The 27,688-nt window shown below is 48.9% G+C and overlaps 1 protein-coding gene and 1 long non-coding RNA gene across 4 annotated transcripts in view; both read right to left on the bottom strand.

The window, feature by feature from the left end:
- The window catches only part of SMAD3 (SMAD family member 3), a 113,499-nt gene extending 95,562 nt beyond the window's left edge, over positions 1–17,937 (bottom strand). Inside the window, exon 1 of one of the 2 annotated variants that reach the window (XM_037502776.2) lies at positions 17,547–17,937. In XM_037502776.2, the coding sequence (XP_037358673.1) occupies positions 17,547–17,752 (206 nt within the window). In that variant the 5' untranslated portion in view covers positions 17,753–17,937. The remainder of the gene's footprint in view (positions 1–17,546) is intronic. The other variant, XM_054688253.1, reaches the window with a different exon arrangement.
- A 1,820-nt stretch (positions 17,938–19,757) lies between these two features.
- LOC119238776 (uncharacterized) overlaps positions 19,758–27,688 on the bottom strand; it is a 174,511-nt gene continuing 166,580 nt past the window's right edge. For both annotated transcript variants that reach the window (XR_008549326.1, XR_005123658.2), the window contains one exon: positions 19,758–19,909. This is a non-coding gene — a long non-coding RNA (uncharacterized LOC119238776). The remainder of the gene's footprint in view (positions 19,910–27,688) is intronic.

The raw sequence follows: 27,688 nt of genomic DNA, 5'->3' as shown, positions 1-27,688 counted from the left end.
CAGAGATGTTGAGAAACCACTGACCCAGAGATAGGGGCTCCAAACCTCAGGGCAACTATTTGCCAGCAACAGCTGCAATTACCAAGTCAACACGCTTCTAGGATCTGCAACTGGTTTCTTTCTGTGTGCGCACACTTTTTATTTTTATTATTTTTTAATCCAGTGTAGGGTAAAGAAAATGTCAGGCTTTTCTGCCCTTCCGCCATCAGGATAGATGATGGATCCTTGTCCTGAATGCATGCCTGATGGCGGGCACCTGGAATAGGGTGTGGGCATAGGTAGATGGGATTCAGCTGAGCTAAGACTGTGCTTTTTAAGGGCGGCGTCACGGGGACGCCAGTAGCAGCAGTAGAAGCCGAAGCAGAAGTCTAAAGAGAAGCCGAGAAGCAGCAGAACGAACGCTAGAGAGCCCAGATAGAGTGAAGACTTGCTGGGGGCTGGGAGGCCAGCCAGCACCCCTGCCTGCCATATGCCTGGTGAACCCCAATAAAAAAAACCTGCAAAACTACTGAGGACTCTGACTCCTCCTTTACCCGGTCTGCATGGGATCAGAAAACCTGCACTGTGTCCAGTCCTGGCCTTTACATCCAGCCACTATTACTTTTCTCCCAGAACAGATGCCCATAAGACTGAACCACAGCATATATAAGATCTAAGGCTGTGGTTCTCAGTCCTGGCTGTACACCAGAATCACCTGGAGAACTTTAAAAAATACTATTTCCCCACCTCAAACCCCTGAAACTAAATTATTTGGTCTGAGGTATGATCGGGACATTAGCATTTTTATAAGCAGCCAAGGTTGAGAACCTTCTATGGTGAGCCCGACAAGTAAATGTGAATCATTAGAAGGTTAAGAGTTCCATCTACTACCCATTACCTTGTACCTCAAACCTCCTTCCATCCTGTCTTCAACTGTGGGCCCCAACTTCTAACCCCCGGAGTGATTTACAGTGATCCTGAAACTATCTGAATGAGCAACACAGTTAGCCATTTCTTTGAATGCAACTAACTCAAGAATTAGATTTTCAAAGTGGAAGAAACTTTAAAATGCTGCTGAGCAAACACATTTGGGTTTGTAGAGGAGGAAACCAGGACAAAATGACTCACCCAAGATTGCAAAGCTGCTTCCCAATGACCCCAGCCTGGAACCCAGGTCTTTCACCTCTGCTTCTCTCCCCTGCACCCACTCAGGTGCCCCTTTGGTGACAACTCCCGACAACAGCAGTGCCAAAGGCAGGGCCGCTGGGTACCTGCAGTGTGATTTCAAAATCCAGCCTGCCATGCCTTCACCCCCTCGAGGCTCCTCTCCTCCCAGGCTGTAGAAGAGCTGAAGGCAAAGATGGTGTTTCTCTTTAAAGCAGCCTGAGCACACAGGTCAAATGGGAATCCTCGAAGAACATACTTGCTGCTGGCTGAAGTTCATGGAGAATGCCATTAGCAAACGGAGTCTACTCAGCTTTGAAAGGGAGCTCTGTTGTGCCTCGGGTTTGAGAGACGGAAAGCTAGCAGCGGATTCTGGTTTCTTGTGGATAAGAGAGCGGCGATTGTTAGTTTCAAAATCTCTAACCAACCTGTGAACACGTTTCTCTTCCTTCCTGCATTTTAATGGCACCACGTTACTGAAAGCAGCTGCAGCTGAGAAGCATGAGAAACCTGTGCTGTGGCTAAATGAGAATTCTTCTTGGCCTGCAGGCTGATTTCCCCAAGCCAGGGAACAGGGGCCAGATTCGCATCAGGTAAGCATCCTTTCCACACGCGCCTGGAAGCTCCAGGAAGGCACACAGAACTTCCAAATCAACGGGGTGTTTACAGCTCCCGGAGGACCCAACGTCTGCGGCAGCTCCCCCAGCAACCCAAAATCCCCAGTAAATATCTGAAGAGTTGAACAATGGCTTTAACAGACTGACCTCTACCAGAGGACGAGCCACCTCTGAAAGCAGAGCATCAGGTGAAAATGCAGTTGGAGCCCCAGGAAAACATGTGCCTCAAGAACACAGCGAGAAGAGGCAGGAAGTCAAGGATGACAGGAGTCCTGACGTACGAGAGCTGCTATAGACCTGATACTCTCTCGAGATTAGTCCCAAAGTCAAGCAACCGGTCTCCGCCAGAGTGGCCAGGCGCCTCAGTCTCAGCGAGAACGGGAAGCAGGGACAGCAGCTGCTTGGTGTGTGTATCTGTCCGCTCACTTGCTGACTCAACCCTTTACTCAGCCCGGGGGCTCTGGCCATGATGAAGATGAAGACCCATGTAGGGTGGGGGAGGAGGGTAGGAAGAAATGGCACAAGATCAGCTCCAGGTGTTGCTGGGCTGCTCAGGCGCAATGGCCGGAACGCAGGCCACGCCGCGGGGCCCCCGCTGTGAGAGCCACAGAGCTGGGAGGCGCTCACTGCTAAGCCCGGCGAGAGGAAAAGTGGTTTGAACTACAATTTTGATTCAGCCCAGCAGGGCAGAAAGAGGTCTAGCATGTGGTTCAATTTTCTCATCACTGAAGTTTAGGCCGACGGGCAAAAAAATAAAAATAAAAAACACAGAGGCCAAAAGATGACATTCGAAAAGGCCCTTGGATCAAAGTCCCTTTGTGAGTGCTGTTATTTCACCCTCCTCCTAACGGTAACCACTTCCCACATGAGCCCCGGCAGGCAACCGTGCAGCCCACAAAAGAGATAGAAATATGACCACACTTCCCTCTTATAAACAGGCGAAGGTAAACATCTGAGGCCACTGGTCCACAGCCGTGGTTAAACAAAGAGTCAGGGGCACCCTCGCCCCACGCGCTGACTCCTCTGTGAGTGGTGAAGCTGGGCCATTAACTCCAGACCCGGAGCTGATCGAGCAGAGCCAGCCTCACCACCGGGACCGCTTAGCTGGGTTTCACACCCAGGCTCCCCTGGTCACTGCTGCTGGAAACAAGCATTTTCAACAAGTATTTTCAAGGAATGTAGCTGCCTGGGTTTCAAGCCTCGCTCAGAGGAGCCTCTCTGTGGGGGACCGTTCAGCAGGGCAAGAGGACAAATCAGAGTTTACTGGAGAGTGTCAAACCCTCAGCCCTCACTTCTGGTGAGAGATTCCTTTTTTTTCTTTTTAATAATTAAAACAAAAACTACAACTCTTTTCAATTAAGTGAGAAAAACAGATAAACTTAAAATATCTTTAGTTAGCTCTGAGATGTTCTGGGGTCCCAAGTTATCCCTGTTCCTGGATCAATAAGAAAATAAATTAGTGGGGTTGGGACAGGCTCTGTTTTTCCTGAAACGGAGTGAAGAAGCCACAGACCTGAAGTCAGTGATGAGCTAGCTGACTGCCACAGGAAGATTCCAGGGTATTCTGTCTGCAGAAAGTTCCATCAGAAAAGAACAAAAAAGTTATAGGAATCGGCCAACACTTTGTTTTTAACCACTAAACATTTATAGAATTCTTATTTCTTCATCTATATGCTTTCAGAGAAAGTTTCCAGCAGTTTCAAAGCAAGTGAGACACACAAAGACACTAAACATGCAATTAAATTGCATATGGTTTTGAAGCCAGTACACCGCAAAAACCTTCTGAAAATTTCCCCTGGGGGCAGGAGGCGCTTAGCCCCATACCCTGCCCCCACTCCATACTCAGAGCAAGTTTTTATCTTCATTTTGTCAACAGGAAAACAAGACTGGTGGAGGGGTGGAGACAGAAATCGAACAGCCTGAAAAGACCTAACTTAGGTCACAAAATCTTTCATCCTCCTGCACAGATTTCAGAGGCCCCAAGAGCATCCTCTGTGAGTCTGACTTCCATGTGTCCTCCTGCACCCCAGCTGTACACTTCTTCCGAAGCTACCCCACAGCAGAGAGCTACAATCTACCCCAAGAGATGCTCCAAACACAGTTACATGGTCACTTTATCTCTCTCGACTTCAAGCTCCATGAGGGCAGGAACATGTCTCTAACTGATTTACAGCCATAACCTCCTGAATTAGCAAGACATCAGACAAATGTTCAGGAGACTACTCGGAAGAGAAGGGAAACGGCAGGCAACGGTATTAATTAAAAAGCACAAAGTGCCTGGCACTGTACTAAGTACCATAACGAGTCAGAGGAACGACCTGGGTACCTGACTTATTCGATTCCATTATTTCTGCCACCTGAAATACCAGGGAGCTTCTGAAAAAGTTTTTTTCCTGGATAAAGAGACCCACAAGGAGAAGCAGGCCTTACTGCCCCTGGATGCAACTGGGTAAAGGGAGTAACAACTGCAGCAGCTGTGGCTACCAAGAACCAGGAGGGCTCAAGCTTGATGCTAAAAACCGTCAGGCTGAAGACGGCAGCAGAGCTCTGGAGTCTGCAGTACCTGCCACCTCCCTGCCTCCAGGGAGGGCAGTGATCAGCCCCCACACTGTTGAAGTTGGCAGTTGAGTTTCAAGTTACTTGCATCCTAATACAATGAGTTTATGGAATGGAGTAGAGAGAAGAAACCAACTGGCCTACTGCAGTGTCCAGGCATTAGAACCCAGCGCCTCCACAAAGAGGACAGAGGGACAGCGGTGAGGAGAGCTGGAACTCCAGAGACACCAAAGCAGATTCCAGCCCTACCCCTAAATGGTGGCGTCATTTTCATGAAGGGCCCAGCTCCCACGATGACTAGCTGATGAACTGGAACATAAATAATTAAAACTCCCCGCCCATACTCACCCACACACATGCTTCCTTGTGTCTGTGGGGTAAAAAAGAAAGGGGAAATGCATCTTGTTCTATTTATAGGACACATCATAGTCACAAAGGATGAGGACCAGGGCCCTGCCGTAGCAGCTGAAGTTCTCCAACCACATGCCAAGTTTGCTTTGAATTTACATTTGGCTTTTCTCAGCCTGTAAGTGGCCCTGTCACTCCAGCTGCTCTCCCTGGAGCTCAGCAAACAGGGCTCTGCCCTCAGCAAAGGTCGGGTTGTATAGCAGACTCAAGTCCCTCTCCCAGCTTCCAACAAATTATTTGGTGCAAAAGGAGGACAAGGCTAGGATGATGCCAGAAACAGGGGGTGAGAACACTAAGCAGGAGGGAAACAGGGCAGTCTTTCCATGTTCGCCACAGAATTCTATTGGCACAGGGGGTTATTAGGGTCTACAGGCCCCATGGCAGCCTGGAGCATTCTGTGCATTTACCACAATCAAAGAGAGAGAAAAGGCACACTGGCTGTTATTTTTAATTCCTTCCTCAATCACTTTCAAAATTCTTCAGCTAAAGGATTATCCACTGAACTCTCACTAGCTCCCAGGCAATAGTGTCTTTGAGGCCTCAGCTAAAATGAAACAGAGCAGCAGGAGAGGCCTGCTAACAGAGTCTCTGCTCCTGGTCACTAAATGGCATCCAAGTTGCTTTTGGGTGTCCTGGCTTTCAAAGGGACATGGCCTAGGCAATGCCCCTCTACTCCCTCTACCCCCTGAAACACCATACCACACCTTCCATTTCTGTCCCCTTCCCCTTGAGAGTAGCCATTAGCAGAGCCAAAAGTACGCTGACTCTGGCTCCAGTTAAGTAAGCACCAGCACTAACCTGGCTGGGTTTGATAATCTCCACGGTCTCATTCAGCTTACAGGTGTTATGTTACCAGTTTGTGTGAACTTGGGCAAGTCACTTTACTTAGAATAGCAGGAAATAATTCAGGCAGTACCTGACACATAGGCGGTAGCATATGCTGGCTGATCCAGTCCTCCCACTTACCTTGCTCAAGTATTGTGACCACTGGCACAGAGGACAGGTAACTCAGTGACTATTTTCTTAGGTCTGCCTGGACAGTCCAGAGATATGCCCACGTTCTGGCCATAATTAATAATAGCACTGTCTCCTTTCACTCTTTGAAATGTCCTGATTTTCTCAATAAATTATATATAGTCATCCTAGATTCTAGACGAGGTAGAGCTTCAGAGGCCAACCCACCTCCATCTCTTATCACAAGGCCTACAACAACTTACCAGTGTCATGGATTTTCTTATGAGGGTGAGAATGGTAGCCCTCTGTGGGTGAGAGGGTGGGGAGTGGAAGGAGCACATGGGGCAAAGAAACCAAGGTCAAGAACCAGAGACCTAAACTCAGATTATTCTCCTGACCTCATCCCTCAAAGCCTCGGCCTCCTCTGTAAATATGGACACCCATCCATCCCAGAGTACTGCAGATGGGGAAAGAAGTTCAACCAGTTGGTGGATGGCCCACCTGGTGCCTGGCATACAACTGGCACTGGATCACAGGTGCCAGGATCACTCAAATGAGAGCGCCCAGGTGACCTGCTAAAGGCGATCAGCCAAATCCCCACGCAAGGCCAAGCCTAAGCTTCAAGCACCAGCCCTGGCGCATGCATGCCCAGACTCACACTCCTGCAGGAAGGTGTGTATTATTTATGCTTTTCTCCAAGATCTCTGAATATCTGGGTGTGACCCTCGAAACCCTTACATATCCCTGTCAGAAGGGTTTTTAGCAATGCCAGAGAGCTAGCTGTGCCTCATAAACAAATAGGAAGTGTAGGAAATAGGATGCTGTGTAATATTTTATAGTCTGCAAAGCACCTTTAATGCATAACTCATAAATAAATAATTTCAATAATCCTCTGGAGGGAAGGGTTCTTTTTCCCATGTTTACTTCTGAGAAAATGGAAGCCCAAAGAAGCTAATTGACCCAAATACAGTATCACCAAAACAGTGCATGGAGGAGCAGGGGTTTGAACTCAGGTCTCCTGAATGCAGGTCCGGGCTCCCCAAGCTGGCACACAGTCCCCTTGTCTCACCTTCAGCTGCAGGTCTCTATCGATAGTTTCAAAAATGGTCTGTGAACTAGAATCAGTGCGTGGACATAAAACCTGATATTCTAAAAACCTAGAAACTTAACAGCAACAACAAAAGCTCACTTGAAACTGATAAGGTAAATGGCATCTAATCTCTAATGGTCAACAGGATTTGTTTGCTCTCCTAAACTCAGGGATAGAATACATGAACAACATGGATTTAAGTAAATGCTTTTACTCTCTTATTAAGAGTTATAATCTGTTTTTAATACATGCTGTGAGTCTGCAGTAGAGAATGTAGGTATTTCTGCTGACTGCAGGGAGCCCGGCCTAGATGACCATCAATGAAGAAAGTGAAAACAGCAACCAGAGACATTCCACATAAAGGCTGTGGGCCAGGCCCAGGGGAGACCCAGAAAGGCCGAGGGCTGCTCCCAAGGCCTTTGCATGGGGAGACCAGGCCTCTGTAAATATGACATAACATTCCTATTAATTTCCCAAGGAGCCCGTGTCAAGAGGCGGCATGACTCACTGGCTAATTACCTGAACACTTGGGCTCCCAGAGCTCTCCTGGCTGTACAACTCGTCTTCACTCCTGACGGTGAACAAAACACTATTTTCACCCTAGTCCAGACATAGCCTAAAGCTGTCCACATGGTGGTGTAAGGGATTATGACTCTGACCTGGATAACTCAGGCAGAAAACCTGCTGTTACTGGCCACGGCGAGGGAGGAAATGAAAGCCAACAGAAGGGTGGCTTTAGCCATGCCACACCCCTAAATTTAAAACCTCCTGGGTGCTTAAAGAGCAAGGTCTAAATGCCGAGCCTGGCAGACCAAAGCCCTTGGCAACATCCTCCGACTCCCCTCTCCAGCCACTCCTCCTTCATGCTCTGGCCACCCTGACTGTCTGCCCAGACGTTGGGCCGTCCACGCGCTGTCTCGCCAGGATCTACATAGCCTTCACCTCACTCCCACGCTCCTACCCATCCTTCAAGGACCTGCGGGAGCACCACTTCCTCTGTGAAGCCCTCTGGCTCCCTCAGAAAGAGAGGTGGTCTTCCTCTGGGCTCACTTTTCCCAGAGCAGCTCTCGCATGAGCTTGCCGTACCTGTGGTTGCTGTTCCTTTATGCCCTGCACAGACAGGACTTCATCTGTACAGCCCTGTAGCCCTGGGCCCATCTCAAAGTCAGTGCCCCAAAAATGTATACAACAAATGGATGCACTCAGTGGGCCAGCTCCCTGCTCCACCTCTTGGATGAGCAGTCATAATATGTTATCACCTTTGTCCCATCAGTATTTAATTCACTCTGATCTGGGTTCAAAGTGAGGGAAATTGTTCCCTGTGGATGTCCCCACAGTCCTGTGCATATACTGGTGCCACCTGGGCTGGGCCTCACTGTGGCCACACACTGAAAGGTTGGTGCTGAAAACAGGGCCCACCAGGCCCCTAGCACTAGTGGGTCCTGGAATAAGAGAGCAAGGAAGGCCCACCTGCCATGTGTCAGTTTACAAGAGAGAAATCAAGGTAACAAGCTGTTAAGCAGAACGTGTGCCATCCTCCTTCCTCCACAAACACCTTCATACAAACTGAAAGACCAAGTTTGAATTTACAAGTTCTCTGATGCCTTGGTCACAACACAAATGTGGACGCTCAGAAAGAACAGGTCCCGAATCCCATCCCATACTCAGAGGGGCTTCATGCTCTCCCTGTACCTCTTGCCAGCCCTGGGGCCTATGGGTGCACACCCCACGGTTGATGTAGTCTGCCCTCAGGCAGATGGGCAAGGAAGAGGCCCACACAGGGTGAGACAGCAGACTCGAGAGTACTGGAGTATGGTCTGGAAGGAGGGGGTGAGGGTCCCAGATGGGCACCCGGTGGGCCTACCATTGTGCATATGTAAATGGACATAACCTGCAGAGAGGACCCAGAGAAGGCCAGTGCCTGGCCCGCACATGCACATGTCTCAGGGCTCCAGGGTGCCACCACCACATCCAGGTCATCCTGAAACCTCAAGTTTCCTGCACTGACTCTTCTCACTTGACAGCCAAGCCAACTGCGGAGATGGGACTTCAGGGAGAGCCGGAACTGCCTTCCAACTGGGCTCCAAAAACCCCAGCAACAATAAACACCACACACTTCTACACACTTCTGAGCAGCTACGGGTGACAAATGCATGAGTCACCAAGTTTCTTCTTCAGGACCTTACCCATCCCCCGCCCCAGAAGCACTGATTCATCAAAGTTTGTTTTCTATATTATTATTTTTAGTCAGCCAAACAGTTTTTTAAAAGATGATAGGGAAGCGGAGGGAGAGGGCAGAACCACCTAGAAATATGAATTCTTTCTTTTTAATCTCCTGCCAAGCTCTACATTGACAAGAGGCATGGCTGTGCGCTCTTGGCCAACGTGTGTTGGAAGCAGAATTTTTCACTACATAAACCGAGGTTCTTCAAATGGTGAATTCTGAAAGCACAAGATGGGGTCCCCTACTGGAATCAATGGACACATCAATGCCCCTGCCCTTGAAAGGGAAATAAGTGTTTACTGAGTACTCACTGTGTGCTGGGAACTTACTAGCCAAGGGCTTGATCTGTCTTACCTCATTTGGGTTCATTTACCCAATTGGTGGTCCGATTTCCATTTTACAGATGAAGAAACTGAAGGTCAAATAAATTGAAGCAAATGTACCCAAGGTTGCCATGGCCCTTTTCGGCTTTGGTCCTACTGTGCTCTTTCTGCACATCCTGATTCCCCGGAGAATATTTTAGCAATCTATCTGGGTAGAGATAAATGGCTTCATGTAAAGGGGCAGCAGAACAAACTAATTCATCCTGCCATGCCAAGCACCCAGAGAAATAAAGATTCACCTTTAGCCTGAATCCCATGAGGGTGACAGAAAGCTTACAATGGGATGATCTGAACCAAAAGGAAATGCCAATTTCCCTCATCAGCGCCTGCTTTCAGCCACTTGTAACTACTCAAAAAGTCCTTTCTGGATCCATTACCCCACATTTGGGTCTAGCCCAGAGGTGATTTTTTAAGGAAAAAATGCCTTTTGGCATTTTTGAGTTGTGACAGCGTAAAAACAGACCTTTAAAAAAAAACACACCCAAAAAGCATTACTATTTTCAAAAGTCCAGTCTAAAGGAAAGGAAAAAAAAAAAAAAAGAAGAAATGGTGACACCTCAGAGCTACAACTTGGCTTAGCAGTTTGTGATGCAACATTTAGCAGCAAAAGTGACCAGATTTATAACTCTGTAGATTTCAACGGCAAAGCCTTCCACAGTGTTTCCTAAACAATACTCTACTCCTAAACTCCCACAAAGCATTCAGAAGAAAAGGTTGCCAGATGTAAGCAGGCAGAGTCATGGGATACAGAAAAAGTGCTATTTTGGGGGAAACTCACTTTTCCTTTCCTAGCTGGGGTTTAAACTCGTAACCACCAAGCGCATGCTTACACAATTAAGTATAGCCTTTCTTTATATAGATGCTTGAAAATAAATAAAGGAAGCTTCCCGGGTAAACTCTGACATATGAGCAAACATTTTCCACAGGTATCCTGTTTAATGCCTACCTCTTAAATTTAACCATTTTTAGGCATTTGTGGTCATTAGTTTAAGTAAACTTCCTGCTCTGAGAATAGCCAAAAATAGGAACAAAGGAAGAAAAATTGCTGAAAACACGCAGTCTTCATGTCCTTATCCTAGCATTCAGTTCTTTTTATATTCCTTTGTAGTTAAATTTCACTGATTTAGACTCATGGGGGTAAAGGAAAGGCAGGGAGAAGAAGGAAGAAATTACCAAAATTAATATTCATTACTTTCACTTAGACAAACTGACACCGGTCTTCAGGTATTAATAATTACGAAAGATGTGTGATTCATTGATCAACTGGATGCTTGCAAACAAAAGCTTCTAAAATGTTTGCATGAACACCACTACAGCTATAGAATGGCCTTCTAGTAGAGCTTATCTATCCTACTTTCCAGTTGAGAACATCTGAGGCCCAGAAATGTTTAGCGATTTGCCTGGGGTCACACAGCTAATCAGAGACAGAGCTAAGTCTAGAACCTACTCAGCTCTCTTGACTCCTGCCTCCAAAGTGACCCCCAAAACTTTGTTTATAACTAAGTTTTATTTGACAGCATTTACAGGGAGAGAAATCCTGCTAAACAAATGTTAGCTAATTCAGAATTAGCCAAACTTCTTAATTAATAGGCTTCCACCATGTTTTGATTTTAAACTGAGTCTCTGTGTCAAAACGTTCTGCAGTAGTGTGCCACTGTGGCGGGCTGCTGCGTACAGCAGAGGCCTCATATACCCAACAGTGGAGAGTATGACTTGGTCTATAGATTTGGTATTTCTAAAACTGCTAATTAAGTCAAAACAAAGAAGAATGTTACGCACACACTCAGTTACCCTTGTCAGGAGTCAAACTGTGGAACTTAGGGGATTTGATCTCTGGCCTCAAGAAAACAGTATTTACAAATAAATGAGAGTGAGCATTTAGACCACTACTACAAATTTCAAAAAACACACCCTTGGCACCTACTGGACTAGCAGCTACAGGAGGGCAGGGACAGTGTCTGCCTTGCTTACTACTTTGTCCCTAATAACAGCACAGGCTTCGGTGCCTGAATAGCCAGAGCACTGAAGGAAAACATGGAAATGAATTGGGCTGGACAAGTTCTTTTAAGATCTTTGTTCTAAAACTTGGAATAGAGTAAAATTAGAATTTGCATTTCTGCAGGGTGAGGTTCATATGACAACTTCCAAGTGTTTCCAGGAACCATTATGCTTAAAGATGGGAAGAAGGGTAAATGGGGAGGCTCCATTGCTCAGGAACCTGCCCAGTGGTCAAAAGCTATTCCCAGCCCTTCCTGGGAGCAGCTAGTCCCATTCAACACCCCACCAGTCATTTGTGTCTGCAAAAGGCAGGTAACCCTCCCAGCTTCCTGCAGTAGGCTGCCTTCACCTGTGGGGACAGTTCTCTTCCCAGCCAAACAATACTATCAGATGTGGATTGGAGAGGGGGGGTGGTATTGGGTAGGGAATTATTTTACTAGGTGAATACATCAAAAGAGACAAGGACAAAAGTTAATTGGGACTATTCATAAGCCTTGTTAAGCTGCATTCTACCTTAGAGAACTTAATTGCACTTATAGGAGGCTGGGGGAGTGGTGGATAAACAAGGTGGGAGAATCAGGTCATGGGGAAAAAGTCTGACTTCAATTTAAAGCAAGCCCTGCTTGGCCCTATTTATTTCATGAAGGAGCTTATGCAGAATAATGGCTGCATTGTACATTAAATGGCATTAAAATTTCCTAATAAATTAATAAGTGAAAATTAATGGTCGCTCAGTCCATTAAATCATGTTAATTTTATTTCCATTATAATAATTCAGCAATTACAAGTTTACATTATTAAACCAATATTTATTTTTTTAAAAGTCATTTTAATTGGAACCCTGATGTGATAAGCTTGAGCCAAATTCTTTGTTTCATCAACTTCTTGCATTTCTCATCAGAACTAAAATAACTACTGTATTCATTGACTTTTTTTTCTATTATTAGACTTGCCATTTAAAACTTCATGCTCTTGCAAAGACTTCAGTATATATTACTAACAGCTCTTACGTCCATTCAGAAACTTGGGTTTAAGGGATTTATTATTAGCCTTGATAAGCATTAACCAGAGAAATTAAAAGGTAGGTCAGTCCACAACTCTGAAATTCTAAGCATCCACAGCCACCTTCAAGTTATCGTCCACTTTTTATCAATTCTGTTATATTGTGAGCTAATATATCTAAAGTCCTTGTTCCCACCAATGAAACCTGAATTTCAGGTTTGCAATCCTAAGTTCCTTTTTACTTCAAAGAGAACATTTTACAGTGGAGTAAAATAAGGCACACAGGTTCACAAGCCCTTTGCAGCAAGCTATAAAATAACACGTTCATTGCCGCACTCAGCTTAGTAGAAGGTAAAAGATAAAGACGTCCTCACTTTTGTACCAATGATCATCCCATGAAAGCTGGCCATGGGGTGGGAGGAAGGAAGGGTAAGGGGGCAGGAAGAGCACAGTGGCTACTGTGGAGGATTCTGGGTGCTTAGGAGGTAGGAGAGTTCCAGGGACTACACCTGAGGGGGGACTCCTACACTGTCAAAACCCTGACAAGAATGTGAAACGATGATACTTCAGCTAAAAAACAAAGTTCACATGATCTTACACCAGGCTCAAAAACTTCCTTCAAATGAAGACTGCTCACCCACCTTGGTTTTCCACCTCACACTGGTCCCTGTCCTCCACTACCCACCTCCTCCCATGTAATGGTCTGCTCCCCCATGTCCTTGGGCACTTCGTAAGTCCTGATTTCATGCCCTGTGACTTTGCGCAAGTCTGTCTCCCACTCTAGACAGAGCGCTCCTTGAGAACCAGTGCCTGGCTAGCTCACCTCAGAGATAATTATTAAGTGACTACATAAATCAATAATAAATGAACAATACAGACAGAGGGCTACACAGCCTTTAACATCTGTCAAACTCTGGTTTCAAAACCCCTCCCCAGGTCTTATTTTGTCCTGATTTTACAGGTGCAGACATGAAGACTTCTAGACACACATCCAGGAGGAAAATGGCAAGATGTACAACCCGAATGCTGTGCTTTTTCTGGAGAAAACCAGACAGCTGTCATTCTTCTGTTTTCTAACATAGTGACTTCTACAATATTTAAATGACAAGTCTAGCCCCACACACACACACACAAAAATCACCCCATATGATATCTCAAGTCTTCTTACAGATAGGAATAAGAAACCAACATCAGTTAGACCCTCGAATATTGCCCGGTTAATGTTACCCGTATTCAAGCGTAAGCTCCTTACAGGCAGGAACCATCTCAAACTGATCTCTGCATTCTTCCCCATTGCCTGGAACACTGACTCACATGGGAGGGTACCAATAAACATCAGTGAGTCAAACAAACAGAACCCTGTGATACCGATAAGGGACTGGGAACAGGGGTTGTCTGCAAGGTACATTGACCCCCAACATTCAATTCCTGGGTACAAGCGGCAATTTCCAAGGTACCAAACAAGGGGACATCAAGTGGCTCCCAGGTTCGGCCACAACTCAAGTCAAGCACCCAGTCAACTCCCTGCTGTCCAATGGGGACCCCTCTTCTTCCCAGCCCCTCCATGGTGCTCCCCTCATCAAGGTCAATGAGAGAGAGGGGAGGGTGGGTTTCCTTCCTGGCAGCTGGAAGTAAGCTTGCTTCCAAGGAGTCACAAAAAAAAGGTGTGCTGAGCAGCCTCTGGGAGAAGAGGGAGGACAGGCGTGTGGAGCTGCAGAGGGTATAAAAGAGGCCATTCCTGCAGCCAGGTAACATCTCTGTCCCCAGAAGTCTGTGAAAGGACTGTCCAAGATGAGGATCTTTTTCCTTTCTCCCTCGGGTGAGAGTGGGCTGGCAAAGTCCAGGCAGATAACAGGAGGCCATGGGGTAAGAACAGATGCACAGAGAGGAAGGAGACGGTGTGGGTCAGACCTGGCGTTTCCTTCAACTCCCATTTTCCTCTGGATTTGGTTCAGTGACACAAGCAAGCCCAGACCCCCTTCCAAACAAACTAGGCCTCAAGCTGGATCCAGTTCCCAGGAACCTGGACCAAGACACCAGTCCCACCTGTGGAAGCCCAAGTGCTCGGTGGCAATGTGAACAGTCATTTCTAGGCACGCCTGTGTCTTATTAGTGACATAAACACACACCTCTCCGACTCTTGGTGGCCAGTGCTATGATTCCGTTCTTATAAACCGGCCAGAAAGATACCTGCAGCTCTACTCAGGTCTCAAGTAGGTGAAGAGTGAGCTGCTGTTATACAACCTGTCTAAACTGCCCACCGTGCCAGACCTCAGAGTACCCTGATAGCTTGCCTGTCGGTGTATCTAAATCAGGCTCTTACCACTTCCTTGGCACCAGTCTCTCTTACATTCTTGATATCAGTGAGCCTGTATCACTCCTGATCATTGAGACGGGTCAGAGCTGGTGAAACCGAGAAGCAGGCATGAGGTCTGGAAGGCCCTGGCATACAGCTATTATTGCCAAGAGTTGCTGGTACTGTTCATGATAACATATCAGCCAAGACATGCTTGTCAAAACCTCCTTAGACTGAGGGCTCCTCAAATTCCAGGGTCCAGATCTCACCGAGAACCATTAAGTGCCCAGGACCCCACCCTGCACACACAATATGAAACTAGGTTCAACATTTCCCTAGTTATAAAAGGCAGAGTAGAGAGAGAAATTTGACAAGCAACACCACAATCTAGGGGCTTGATGGTCAAGTTGCTATCCCTAGTGTAAGGCCACCTCCCCACCTCCCCAAGACCTGGCCTTTAGTTTTCTGCCCATAACCAACACAGCAGTAGCTGTTACCGAAGGAGACAAGGAGACCCAGAGGCGTGGGCACAAAATCTAGGAATGGAAATCTATTTTGTGGTCCGGATCCACCCAAGCAAGTGGGTTTCCTAAAGATGAAAAAATAATCTGCTTGGCATTAGGTCCTTGCCAGACAGGTAGATGATGCTCCAATCCCAACAGAGTCAAGAGAAGGCCAGGGGACAAGAGAACTTGACATCTCAGAAGATTCCAGAGAGTCCATGTGCCTCAGATTGCGGAAGATATGAAAAGAAGAAAGGCAGGCTGTAGCTACACTCTCCAGAGGACAAGCTTCTACCAAGGCCAGGGAAGCAAGGCCTCTCTTTCACCAGCCCAAAGATTGGACATTAGCAACAGCCAGCACAAGGTCCATATTGCCTACTCCTCCCCACCCCAACTCACCCTCAACTAACAGCACTTTTTCAGTCAGCAAAGAACTTTCAAAGTGAAGAGCAGCCTGGGACAGAAGGAGCTTATTTGGTCAGAATTCCATGTCTACTCTGTCAAGCCTTTTCCCCTCTCCTCCAAAGTCCTCTCACCTTGAAAAATGAGATGTCGTAAGCCTAACTACCTTATCTATTTTACATGAATTTCTTTCTTGATCTCATAAAACCATGTGAAAGTGGTTTGAAAGCTAAAACCATTTATACAGCTGCCTGTTTTATAGCTGGTATCCCCTCCACCCCCTTTCAAGGCACAAAGGCTTGATGAACCAGGCAGGTTAGAAGGCAAGTTTTATAAACCCATCCCTGGGCAGAAGTACACCACTCATTCACCCCTTTCACCACCACCCCTCAAAGGAATAAGGAAAAATTAAGAACCTCAGCTGGGACCAGTACCCAGGGTAAGTGACTATCACATCACACCACCTCCTCTGAAGTCAATTCTGGCTCCCGATCACATGCCCAGAGCACGCTTCCCAGACAGCACAACGCCTTCCCTCCCTTTTATTGACTGGATCCACCCATTTTAAAAAAATTATTATTTTTCAAGTCAGTGCTCCCACCATATGTGGCATTTATTTCCAGAGGAGGCCTGCCCTGATTCCCGTGGACAGATGTTGCTTTGTGCCTGCCTGACACGGCTGGCAGCCCTGTACAGCTGCCCTGAGCAGGTGGCCAAGGATGAAGTTCACTCCATCCAGGCCTTGGGGAACCTCTGTTGTAGGGGAACCCTCTACTCATTCCTCTGCAGCCTCAGGCCCAAGACTGTTCCCCCATCATATACACACACAAGCACATGTGCACACAGGCGCGCACACACACACACACGCACACACTCTCTTGGTGCAGAATCAGACTTTAAATGGGGCTGAGAAGGAGGTACAGGAGGGAGGTCAAGGTGTGCCCCCCATACCCCAATTCCCAACCAGACGCCATTAAATTAAGCGAAGGCCCTGGGGAGTGGAGAGAAGTCACTGACCCCTTCTATCAGCCATCTGTGAGCTCCTGCCTGACCTAGCTAAGCGATGTGGAGCATAAAGGAGGTCCAGACAGATGGCAAAGCGCTTTGGAAGGAGGGCTCTGCAGGAATGCAAGCGCCGATGCGAGGCCCACACTGGGGTGCGTTTGTGATCTGATGGGTTCTAAACCTTCACTATTCTGCATCAACCTGAAATCTGACTGAAAGGATGGCCAAAAAAAAAAAAAAAAAAAAAAACCACAAAAAACAAAACACCAAAAACAAACAAAAAAAAAGCAGAAGACCCTGCTCTCTGCCACTTGTCTCATTTGAAAGTCAGAGCGTTGCACTGCAACTAAAGTGCGTGTGTGCGGAGGGGGCGGGAGGCTGGCACAACCGAGTCTAAAAATACTCGATAAAAATGCTAATCCCCAAGGCAAAGAGAGAACGAAGAAGAAGGAATCTGTCAATCACGAGGCTCCCGCTCCTCACCCACAGCCCCAGCTGTACGGACTGCATTCCTGTCGAGGAGGGAAGAAGTGGGGGGACAGGACTGAAGCAAAGAAAGGGAAAGACACCACCACCTCCACGAGCGCGGGCCGCGGGGGCGGGAGCCGGCGGCGGAGGAGGGGCTCCAGCCCGCGGAGCGAACAAAGCGGGCCTCAACTTCTAGCCCGCAGCAGCCGGGGGTGGGGAGGCGGTCAGCTCCAGCAGCACCCCCACTTCTGGGGCATGAAAAGCGAGCGTGAGGTCCGGCGGCAAGAGAGCCGCGTGGAAGCCTCAGGCTCTGAATCTTTGCAAACCCAGAGGTTTTATTTGGGGTCCCCCCACCCCCTTCCTGCCCGTGCTCCCACTTCTCAGACACACACACACACACACACACACACACACACACACACACCCCTCCGCCTCCCGCTCCCGTCGCGTGGTCTCCGGGCCTGGGCAGGAGCCCCCGCCCCGGCTCCGGCCCCCACCTGGGGATGGTGATGCACTTGGTGTTGACGTTCTGCGTGGTGATGGCCTTCTCCAGCTCGTCCAGCTGCCCCGTCTTCTTGAGCTTCTTGACCAAACTCTTGACCGCCTTCTCGCACCACTTCTCCTCCTGCCCGTTCTGCTCGCCCTTCTTCCAGCCCAGCAGGCGCTTCACGATCGGGGGAGTGAAGGGCAGGATGGACGACATGGCTGGGGCCGGCGCGCGCGCGGCGAGGGGCGCCCCCGGCGGGGCTGGGCTCGGAGGAACGCCGGGGGCGCAGAAGGGCGCTCGGCCGGGGCTGGCCGGGCCGCCCAAACTTCGCCCAACTCTCAGCGAACTTGCCGGTGCTCCGGGCCGGGCCGCGGCGCGCGGCCCTGCGCCCCAGCGGCGCCCACGGCGCGGAGAAGGGCAGCGGGGCGCGCGGGCGGGCGCGGGCGGGCGGGCGCGCAGACGGGCCGGAGCGGCGCGGCTCGGGCAGGCCCGGACCGCGGGGCGGAGGCGCTGGCCGCGAGACTCGGAGTGGCAGAAGAAAGTTTGGGTTTCCGCACCGGGTAGCTGCTCTGTTTGGGTGCCGCCTCCAGGAAGGAAAGGCCAGCCCCCAGCCAAACTTTGCTCGCTCGCTCGCTTTGAAGCGCAGATCCCTCCGCCTCGGCGGCCTCGCCTCCCCGCGTCCCTCCTCCTCCTCCCCGGCGCGCTCGCCCGCTCCCTCGGCCGGCCCGGGGCGTGCGCCGCGCTCCCGCCCGCTCCTCGTCTGCGTTTCATGCAAATCCGCGTGCAGCCTCCTTTCCAAGCGCTGTCACCGCCCCCCGGCCGCCGGGGCTCCCCGCCTCCTCCCCCGCGCCCCGCCGCCGCCTCCCGCGGGCGCCCTGCCCGCCCCCCGCCTCCGGGAGGGCGCCCGGCCTCCCCCCGCCCGGCTCGGCGCGCGCCCACGTGGGCGCCCGGCCCCGCGGCGGCCCCGGCGGAGCGCGCAGGACCCCGCGCGGCCCCGGCCTGAAGCCGGCGGGCGCCGGGAGGAAGTCGTGGGAAAGGAGCCGCGAGAGGGGCCCGAGCGGGAGGGCTGGGCTGGGCTCGGGCCGGGGCGTAGCTCCCGGAACCCACACTCGGGCCGCCGAGTTGGAGCTGCGGCCTGGAGAGAGTCAGGCTCGCGGTGAGGGGGCGCCGTCAGGACGAAAGCTGGCGGTGCACCCCTAGAAGAACCCCGGTCCGAGAGAGGGCGCACGGAAGGCTGGCGCCCAGGAAGTCCGGGCCACACTTGAATGCGCCCCCGGATCCCGGTCAGGGGCCTCGATCCGCGCCGGCGCTCGGGGAACTGCTTTTATTCTCTCAACCGTGAGGTCACCCCGGCTGAGAGCCCTGAAGCTATGTGCGGAGGGAAATAGGAGGCGGGAGAAGCGGGCTCTCTGAAGCGGAGATTTGGGGACCCCAGTGACTCCCGGGGCTGAAGCCAGACACGCTCGGGCCTTGTGAACTAAGTGCAGGGACTCAAGGACATCTGTCCAGTTCATGAAGGAATGAATGAGGGGGATGATTCATTGCAGTGTGTTGTGGGATCTTATAACACAGAAAGACCCGAAATCCCATACTCAGTAAATAGGAGAGAGAACTTTGTTTCCAAAACTGTGCACTAGCAAAAAGTGGGACAAACGGGAATATGCTGGAGGTTTATGTATTCAGTAAGCCTTGGTGGGAAGCAAAGAAACACTGGGATATTGGGGAGCTCTGGGGCTTTTCTCCCCAGCAGCAGATCTGGGGCACCCGCTCACAAGTCCTCTCAGCTGCTTTCAGGACTTACCCGGGCGCTCTGCTGCTGCCTCCCCTTCCAGGCCTCTAGCCTGGTGTCTAAGGCCTTTGTTTGTTTTTAACAGCAGGAACCCCCCCTCCCCCCATGGTGAGAAAGAAGTTATCTGCAAACCCTCCAGGGTGGGGAGTTACAGAGCCCTGTGAGGTGTGGTGGAATTCACAAAATCAGCCCAGAAGCTGCAGGGGTCCCTGCCTAATAGGAGAGAATGGCCTCCAACAGGCCTGTCAGCTGCTGCTGGACTCTTTCCCTCCTCTCCGAACTGCCCTATTTGGACCTTAAAGGAGAAGCCCTGAACCCTAACTGGGATTTCAAGTTCCTGGCTGGTCCTCCAGCCACTGTAGTCTTTAGGTTTCTCTCCTTTCTTCCTAGTCACCATCAAAACACACACCCACCGGTTACTGATTGCTTTCTTCATTCCAGGTCACCTAAGTGCTGCCTCTGGTTTAGTCTTCACAGCGCCCTTGAGGTAGATGTCCCTTCGTCTTCCACTTACAGAAGAGCAGCAGAACTGGGGTCTGAAGCAAGTACTGAGCCCGCATTCTTGCCACTACACCCAGCTGCAGCTGTGGAAGGCAGGGATGAATCATGATGGGGCTCTCGACAAAACAAAAGTTCCTTACATGGGTACACTGTTGGGCACTACAAGAAATGTTTGCTTACCTGTAAAACGGGGCTGGAAACAGCTTTCCTCTCAACCTCCTAGGGTGGTTGTGTGACTCTAATGTGAAAGGCTTTGCCGGCAGGCAGGTACTGTCAAGGGAAAGGAGCAGAACCTACCTCAGGCCTTGCCAGCGCCCCAGAGAGTGGTGGGGCTGAAGGAACCCAGTTCAGGTGAGACACACGGTGGAGCGCCTCTGTGTTGCAGTCCCCTACTTGGTTTTGGGGGTGACGAAATAAGAGATGAAAGTCCCTGACCTCAAAGAGTTCACAGCCTAGAGACTAGCCAAGGGGTGGGAGGTAGGTGCCTGGGAGAAAGGGCCCTGAAGTCCTTATCTCCTTCATTTTAACCTAGACATCAAATCAAGCAGGTCCAACTGTCGAGAGGCAGCTAGATATGCTAAAAGGACCTCAAGCTCCATCAGTGACTGATAGGCTCTCACCCCTGGCTCTCGCTCTCCCTTTACCTCACTGAGCACCTGTTCTCTCAGTTGTAAGAATGGCAGACAGTTCTTACAGGGAGTGGTTACTCTCCTGCAATACAGGCCCTTCATTTTACACAGACAGAAAGCGATGTTTGGTGTAGGGAGGGGATTTGCACTATAATGTAAGGGATGTAAGGATTAGACTTGGGGGGGGGCTCTAAACTCCTGGCTTTGGAAGGGGTCCTCGTTCAACCTTCTCGTTTCCCAGTCAGTCAGCACAGCTGAGCCATGCTGTCCCGGGCTTCCTTCACTGCCGACAGCCCCGTGATAGAACAGCTGGGCCTGCACAAGGACAGTGCCAGGCACATGTGTGAGTCCAGCAGTGGCCATATCTGGGCTAGTTCTTTCTCCTTTGGCCTTAGTTTCTCCATGACAAGAGTGGAGGAAATAGGCCCAGTTCCACAAAGGAGTGAGGAGGGGTGTGGGACGGCTTGCTGAGAGGTCCTGGAGTGCTCCCTTCACTCTGGGAGGTGAATGGGCAGGTGCTCCAGATGGCTAAGAACTCTGTTCTGGGGTCTCACCTCCTGGGGCCCAGCCAGCCTGTTTGTACAGAGGCTGTCCTTGGAAGGAAACATTAGCCCAGTTAATTTTTCATCACAGTAAGTACAAAGTTCAGGAGACAGGCGGGGGCCAGAGGCAGCCACTGTGTTTCCCTGGGAATAGTTAGTCCTGTCAGGGAGGCCCTTTGCATTTCCATGTATTTGGAGCAGCTCCCAGGTGGAATACTGGAAAGAAATAAACACCTGACTTCAAGTCTGATTATTTTTCCATGCGCTAAAGGGTATTTAATCAACAAGTGGTGGATTTAGAAAAGGCATCAAAGTTGTTCTGTCTTCATTTTTACACAGACAGGAAGTGACGTGGGTGAAGGGAGGTGACCTGCAATGGAGACAAGGCAGGACTAGAACTCACCTAAAAAGAGGCTCTGTCTCTCGGGTCGTGTGACGCCCTCTAACATGTGAGTTCCCCCATGGCACCAGATACAGCAAGCAGGTTAAATTTCTGGTTGTGTGACTTTGGGCAAATTACTTAACTCTCTGTATCAGTTTCCTCATTTATATGATGGGACTAATAATAACGCCTACCTCTTAGGATTACTGTAGGGATCAATAAGCCACACAGAGAGCATAGCACAAGCACACAGTAGGGTCTCCATATACACAGATATGTTCCCCATAGACTACCATGCAAAGGTTAGAAGTGGGGGATTCTGTGTGCAGAACACAAATGGATGATCTTAAAGAGTCCAAGTGAAAATGGTAACATACAGAATGAAATAAGTAACATAATGCTATTTGTGTAAAAAAAATTACATATACATAAAATAACTGTATCCATGTGGAAAGCAGTCATGCGAACAAAGAGATGCATATTGAACCACTTTACACCCATGAGGATGGCTATTATCCAAAATACAGAACACTGCAAGTGTTGGAGAGTATGTAGAGAAATTGGAACCCTGTGCATTCCTGGTGAGAATGTAAAATAGTACAGCCACTGTGGACAACCGTATGGTAGTTCCTTGAAAAATGAAACACAGAACTACGACTTGATAAAAAAAAAAAAAAAATTCCACTTCTGGGTATATACACAAAAGAAGCGACAACAGGACTTGAACAAATATTTGCACACCCATGTTTAGTGCAGCATTATTCCAGATAGGCAAAAGGTAGAAGCAATTCTAATGTCTATTGATAGATGAATGGATTTTTTAAATGTGGTTTATAGAAACAAGACTATCACTCAGCCTTAAAAAGGAGCTATACAGCAGGGGAGGGGAAGGGAGAGGAGCCAAAACAGGAGGGAAGAGCACAAGGGACTGTGGTGATGGAGTACGGGTATGTGGTGGTGGGAGAACTATCGGGACTACACTGGGAGGAAGAAACTCAAATACTGTATAAAAATGAACAATGTGAGAAAATAAAAAATAAAAAGAATGAATTCTGATCAGCTACAACAAGAATGAGGCTTGAAGACACTACACTAAGTAAAGTAAGTCAGTCACAAAGAAGAAATACTAATCGGCTCCACTCTATGATATGCCTAAAATAGTCAAATTCTTTTTTTAAAAGGTTTATTTATTTATTTATTTATGCATCCAAGAATTGGGTGTAGGGCAGAGGTGGGAGGGTGGGGGTTGAGAGGATTCACCAGAGACAGAGCGGGGAGCAGAACAGGTGGATTGACTGAAATACTTTGCTGAGGGGAGCAGCGGGAGAGAGAGGAGAGGTCTGCTGCGCCATGTGGGTCAGCTCCCTGGCTGGGGATCAAACTCATGCTGCAGTGACTGAAGAGGCTTCATAGTGCTGAGACTTAACCCCTTGTGCCACCAGGGAGGCGCCCTAAGATAGTCAAATTCTTAAAGACAGAAAGTAGACTGGTAGCCGGGGGAGGGAAGAATGGGGAGCTAGTAGTTAATAGAGTTTCAGGTAGAGAAGGTGAAAAAAGTTCTGCAGATGGATGGTGGGAGGGCTGTACAACCGGGTAAATGTACTTAATGCCATCGAACTAATTGTACACTTAAAAATTGTTCAAATGGTAAATTTTATGTGATACCTATTTTATCACAATAAAAATATACATGGGGGAAATACACATAGGACACAACAGAGCAGGTGTTTGAGGGTGGGCATATGGGGCTGGGGAAAAGGGTAGGATAAACATATGAGTTCATGGGCCTATAATGAAGAACTGTGTACTGAGAAGTATGACTACCTCATCCTCTGCTCCAGATCCAGAGACCTCACATTTAGGGAACTTAGGCAACACTTTTGTTAATGCCTGCCTCGTGGCAACCCCTGGGGACATGCAGGTTTAGGGGGTGACCCCAATGGACAGCTTGGGGACCTAAGAGCCAGGAGATTAATGTCATTTGTGGATCTGCTCTCTGCCAGGCGCTAGACCAAGGACAGGGGCTTGTTTTGAAGTTATCACGGTGCCCACCAGATGCTGCTGGTGTCATTGTTTTTTTTTAAGATTTGTTTTATTTATGCATACAAGAACTGGGGAATAGGCCAGAGGTGTGGCGGTGAGAGGAATCACCAGAGACAGAGTGGGGAACAGAACAGGCAGACTGACTGAAATACACTACTGAGGGGAGCAGCAGGCAAGACAGGAGAGGTCTGCTGTGCCATGTGGATAGCAACCTGGCCGGCCAGGGATTGAACCTGTGTTGTAGTGACCGGCAGTAGCTTGATAATGCTGTCTTTAACCCCTGTGCCACCAGGGAGGCCCCTGGTGTCATTGTTTTACAGAGCAGGGGGCACAGAAGGGAGCTGTTGTCCAAACTGTACTGGCCATGGACTACTGACCCCTGATTGTCAGGCCAGTGTGAGGAACCTCTGTCCCCAGAATCCCCCAGCAGGGCTTCTCTTATAGACTACAGAACGTCCCTAGGAGAAGGGTGCTATCGCACAAGTTGCTGGGTGTGTGCACTGTCCAACAAAAGCATTAAGGGAGCCCATAGCTAATTCACAAGGTTTGAGACAGGGGACTGGACCTGGGGCCACACAAAGCCACCCATGACTGTGTGCAGGCCTGGACTTTGGGGGGAGGGCAGGATGGGCCTGTGAACAGGCAGTTATAACCCAGGACAGGAATCATAGAGCTATTCTGAGCTCTCAGGCAGGAGGTCCTTCCCAGCATTCAGAAGTTGCAGGTCTTATAGTCAGGGACCATGAGAGGATCTTAGTAGGGATCTCCAACCCCCTACTAGGATGTGTGTGTTTGTGTAGGGGGGGGGGAGGGGGAGAAGGGGGGGGGAGAGAGAGAGAGAGAGAGAGAGAGAGAGAGAGAGAGAATGCATATCTGGTTGCTAATGCCGCTAAAATTTGGCTTGTTCAGATTTCATTACTTCACAGAATCTAGCCCTATGTGTTTAACTAAAGTGGGTACAAGTTGTGCGAGTTGTGAGTTTTCTCCTTGGGCTTATGGGGTTTCTTCCCCTTTGTTTTTTGTCTTTGCCTCTTGTGGGGAGGTACAAACATTTGTAGAAGTCACTGCGTTTTGCCTTTCTGTTTTCTGCAATAGTAAGAGTCACAAACACAGCTGCGGCTCAGGCCCAGGATCTCCCTCAGTCCAGGGTTCAGTTTGTGATGTGGACCTAAAAAGGAGGAGTTGCAAAATTGTTGTTCCTTATAATTGCACTTATTTTTAAAAGCACGTGTGCATATGGACAGCAACCAAAGAATGCTGTGCTGAAATGTAAATATAATTCTATGAAGGCTGCAAGTTAGTATGCCTTGAGGTTATTTTTAAAGTTGGCAATCTGCTTTTACATTAAAAATGAACAGTGTATTATATATAAGAGTAAACCTCAATTAAAAATATATTTTAAAGCAACAGAGAAAACAATGTGCAGAGTGCAAGTAGAGGTGGGTCTCCTCAGGGCCAGGCACAGGGCTTTTGGGGCAGGAGAGGGTGAAGCAGCAGGCAGTGGCTATATGGGCTGTCTGGTCAGTTTTGGGAGTTGCTGATGCTCCTGGGCCCCATGAGTGCCCCTGTGCAGCCAGACACTGGGTGTGTGAAGGAGAAGAGGGAGTTCTCACCTCTCAGAAAAACATACCCATCTAGAATACTCTGCACCTCATATTCCAACCAGCATCTGGAAACAAACATCCTGAGGTTGACTCAGACTTAGAAGGAATGAAATAAAAGTTAAACAAGGGAAAGCTGTCCCTCTCGTAAGTGATTCAACCTGACCATCAGGAAGGGGAGAAGCCAGCTCAAAGATATATGAGTTTGCAAGTTGTTATTTTGTTATAAAAATAAAAAGTTTTCAGGCCTCCCTGGTGGCACAAGGGGTTAAGTCTCAGCACTATGAAGCTATCAGCAGCATTGCAGCATGAGTTCAATCCCCGGTCAGGGAGATACCCACATGGCACAGCAGACCTCTCCTGTCTTGCCTGCTGCTCCCCTCAGCAGTTTATTTCAGTAGATCTGCCTGTTGTGCTCCCCACACTGTCTCTGGTAAATCCTTTCACCCTCCCACACCCCTGGCCTACACCCCAACTCTTCTATGCATAAATAAATCTTAAAAAAATTTAAAAAAAATTAAAAATTAAACATAATATTTTCACTGAAGGGACATTTTTTAAAGGCTATAATGATCATGATGATAAAGGTTATTTGTAATAAAAAAGAAATGAAGTGCAGTTGACCCTTAAATAACATGGTTTGAGCTTCTTGGGTCCACTTATATGCAGATTTATAAAAATAGAGTACACTACTCTAAATGCATTTTCTCTTTCTTGTGACTTTCTTAAGAACATTTTTTTCTCTGGCTTACTTTAACAACACAGTATATAATACAGATAACATACAAAATATGTGTCCATGGCTTTTTTTTTTTTTTTTTTTTTTTATAGAGGCATGTTTTTTTTATTTATTTATTTATTATATTTGTTTGTTTTGTTTATACATGCACTGGGTACAGTCAGAAGCGCGGGAGGGTGAGAGAATTCACCAGAGCCAGAGCGGGGAGCAGAGCAGGCAGAAGGGCCGAAGTACACTGCTGAGGGGAGCAGTGGGTGGCAGGAGAGGTCTGCGCACCATGTGGGATCCTCCTCCGGTGGCCGGGGAGCAGCCGGGGATCGAACCGGCGCCGCAGAGGCCGCGGGCAGCTTCGCAACCCAGCGCTCAACCGCTGCGCCACCGGGGAGGCCCTCCATGGCTTTTTCTCAGTAAGACTTTCTTTCAAGAACAGGCTACTAAGAGTTATGTTTTGGGAGCATCAAAAGTTATACATGCCCTTAATCCCCACAGCCAACCCTCCCACTGGAAGACACCTCCTCAGCCAGGACAGGGTCAGGGCATCACCCCCTTCGTGAAGTATTTCTTCTCTGACTCCCAGGGTAGAACATCCCTACTCCACCTGCTCAGACCTCACTGCTAACACCGAAAGCCCATCATGACTTTATTTGCTTGCTTAACTGAGCCACTAAACAGCCTTTAGGCCCCTGAAGTCCAAGCACCTTGTCTTGTTTTTCTGTCCCCAACACCTGTGTCCAAGCTCATCGCAGGGGCTTAATAAAGGTTTGGTAGATGAATGAGTGAATAATTTGCAAAGTGGAGCCCAGAAAGGTTAAGTGAGCCACTCAAGATCTCATGATGAAAGCATCCTGCCTTCCTCTGCAGGTTCTCAGCCCACTGGGGTGCTGGGAGAGAGGGTGTCAGAAAGCCTGACCTTCAGTGTATGGTGGAAGGGCTGGTGTGATGATTGGTTTGCGGTGCTGATGGCTAAAATCCAGGCAACCTGGACACCAGCCTGTTTCTTGCTATGAATCAACTTTAGCTGCTCTGTGTTTACTGCCCTCAAACAATCACTAGGAAACAACAGAGACCAAAAGAAACATGGGTGCCTGGTCCTCACTGACACACAGGTCTCCATCAGGCTGACCTCACTCACAGAGGAGACAGCGGCTGTGACTTGGGGAGGAATTTCCTCTGAAGTGCTTGAAGGCTGATTAAATGTCAGAAGTCACCAAACAGAGTGGGGGGAGCAATCAATAGACCTGCTTCTATCAATAGACCTGTTCCTACTTGCTTGTTATTTACACTCCCAGTCTTAGTTTCCTCATCTGTAAAATTAAGAGACTGAACTGACCCTGAAAAATACAAATCTAACTGTGGAGTCCCCTCCTTTGCATTTGTGGTGGCAGACAGCCCAAGTGGATAACCGAACTCTCCCCTGCCTTGGAATCTTTCAAACTCTGCCTCAGATTTGTCATTCTTCCAGTCAGAGCCTGTTTGCCTTTGTACTTCTTCTAGCTCTGTCAGAACCTTCTCATTCCATTGATAGAGACTCATTCCTCCCCCCCCCCCACCCCGTGCTCTCTCTGGGAATCCCCTAACTAGATGCAAATGCCTGTGGGAGAGTAACACCTTTAGTCTTGTCAGCTTTTATCAACAGCTAAACTCTCAGGGCTGATCCTGCCAAGGCCACCCAGGAGGCCTCGGACAGACGATGAGGCCAGGAGGTGGTGGAAGGAAAGGGAGAGCAGCCCCCACCAGGGAATGGGGACACACCATTCAGTGTCATTTGTGAGCACGTTGGGCCCACTGCCTGAGCATCCTTTGTGGGCACACTTGTTCAGAAAAGCCAGAGAAGAGGCTGGCCTCCTGCCCTGGGGTAGCGCGCAGTTTAATTCAGGAGCCAGAAAATAAGAGCTCTGTTCCCACTGACTTGAATAAACAGAGCAG

This window comes from Talpa occidentalis, unplaced genomic scaffold, assembly GCF_014898055.3.
Source record: "Talpa occidentalis isolate TD23 unplaced genomic scaffold, MPIMG_talOcc4v2.1 talOcc4.11, whole genome shotgun sequence".
NCBI classification, from domain to species: Eukaryota; Metazoa; Chordata; class Mammalia; order Eulipotyphla; family Talpidae; genus Talpa; species Talpa occidentalis.
This window is presented reverse-complemented; position numbering and strand designations above follow the sequence as displayed.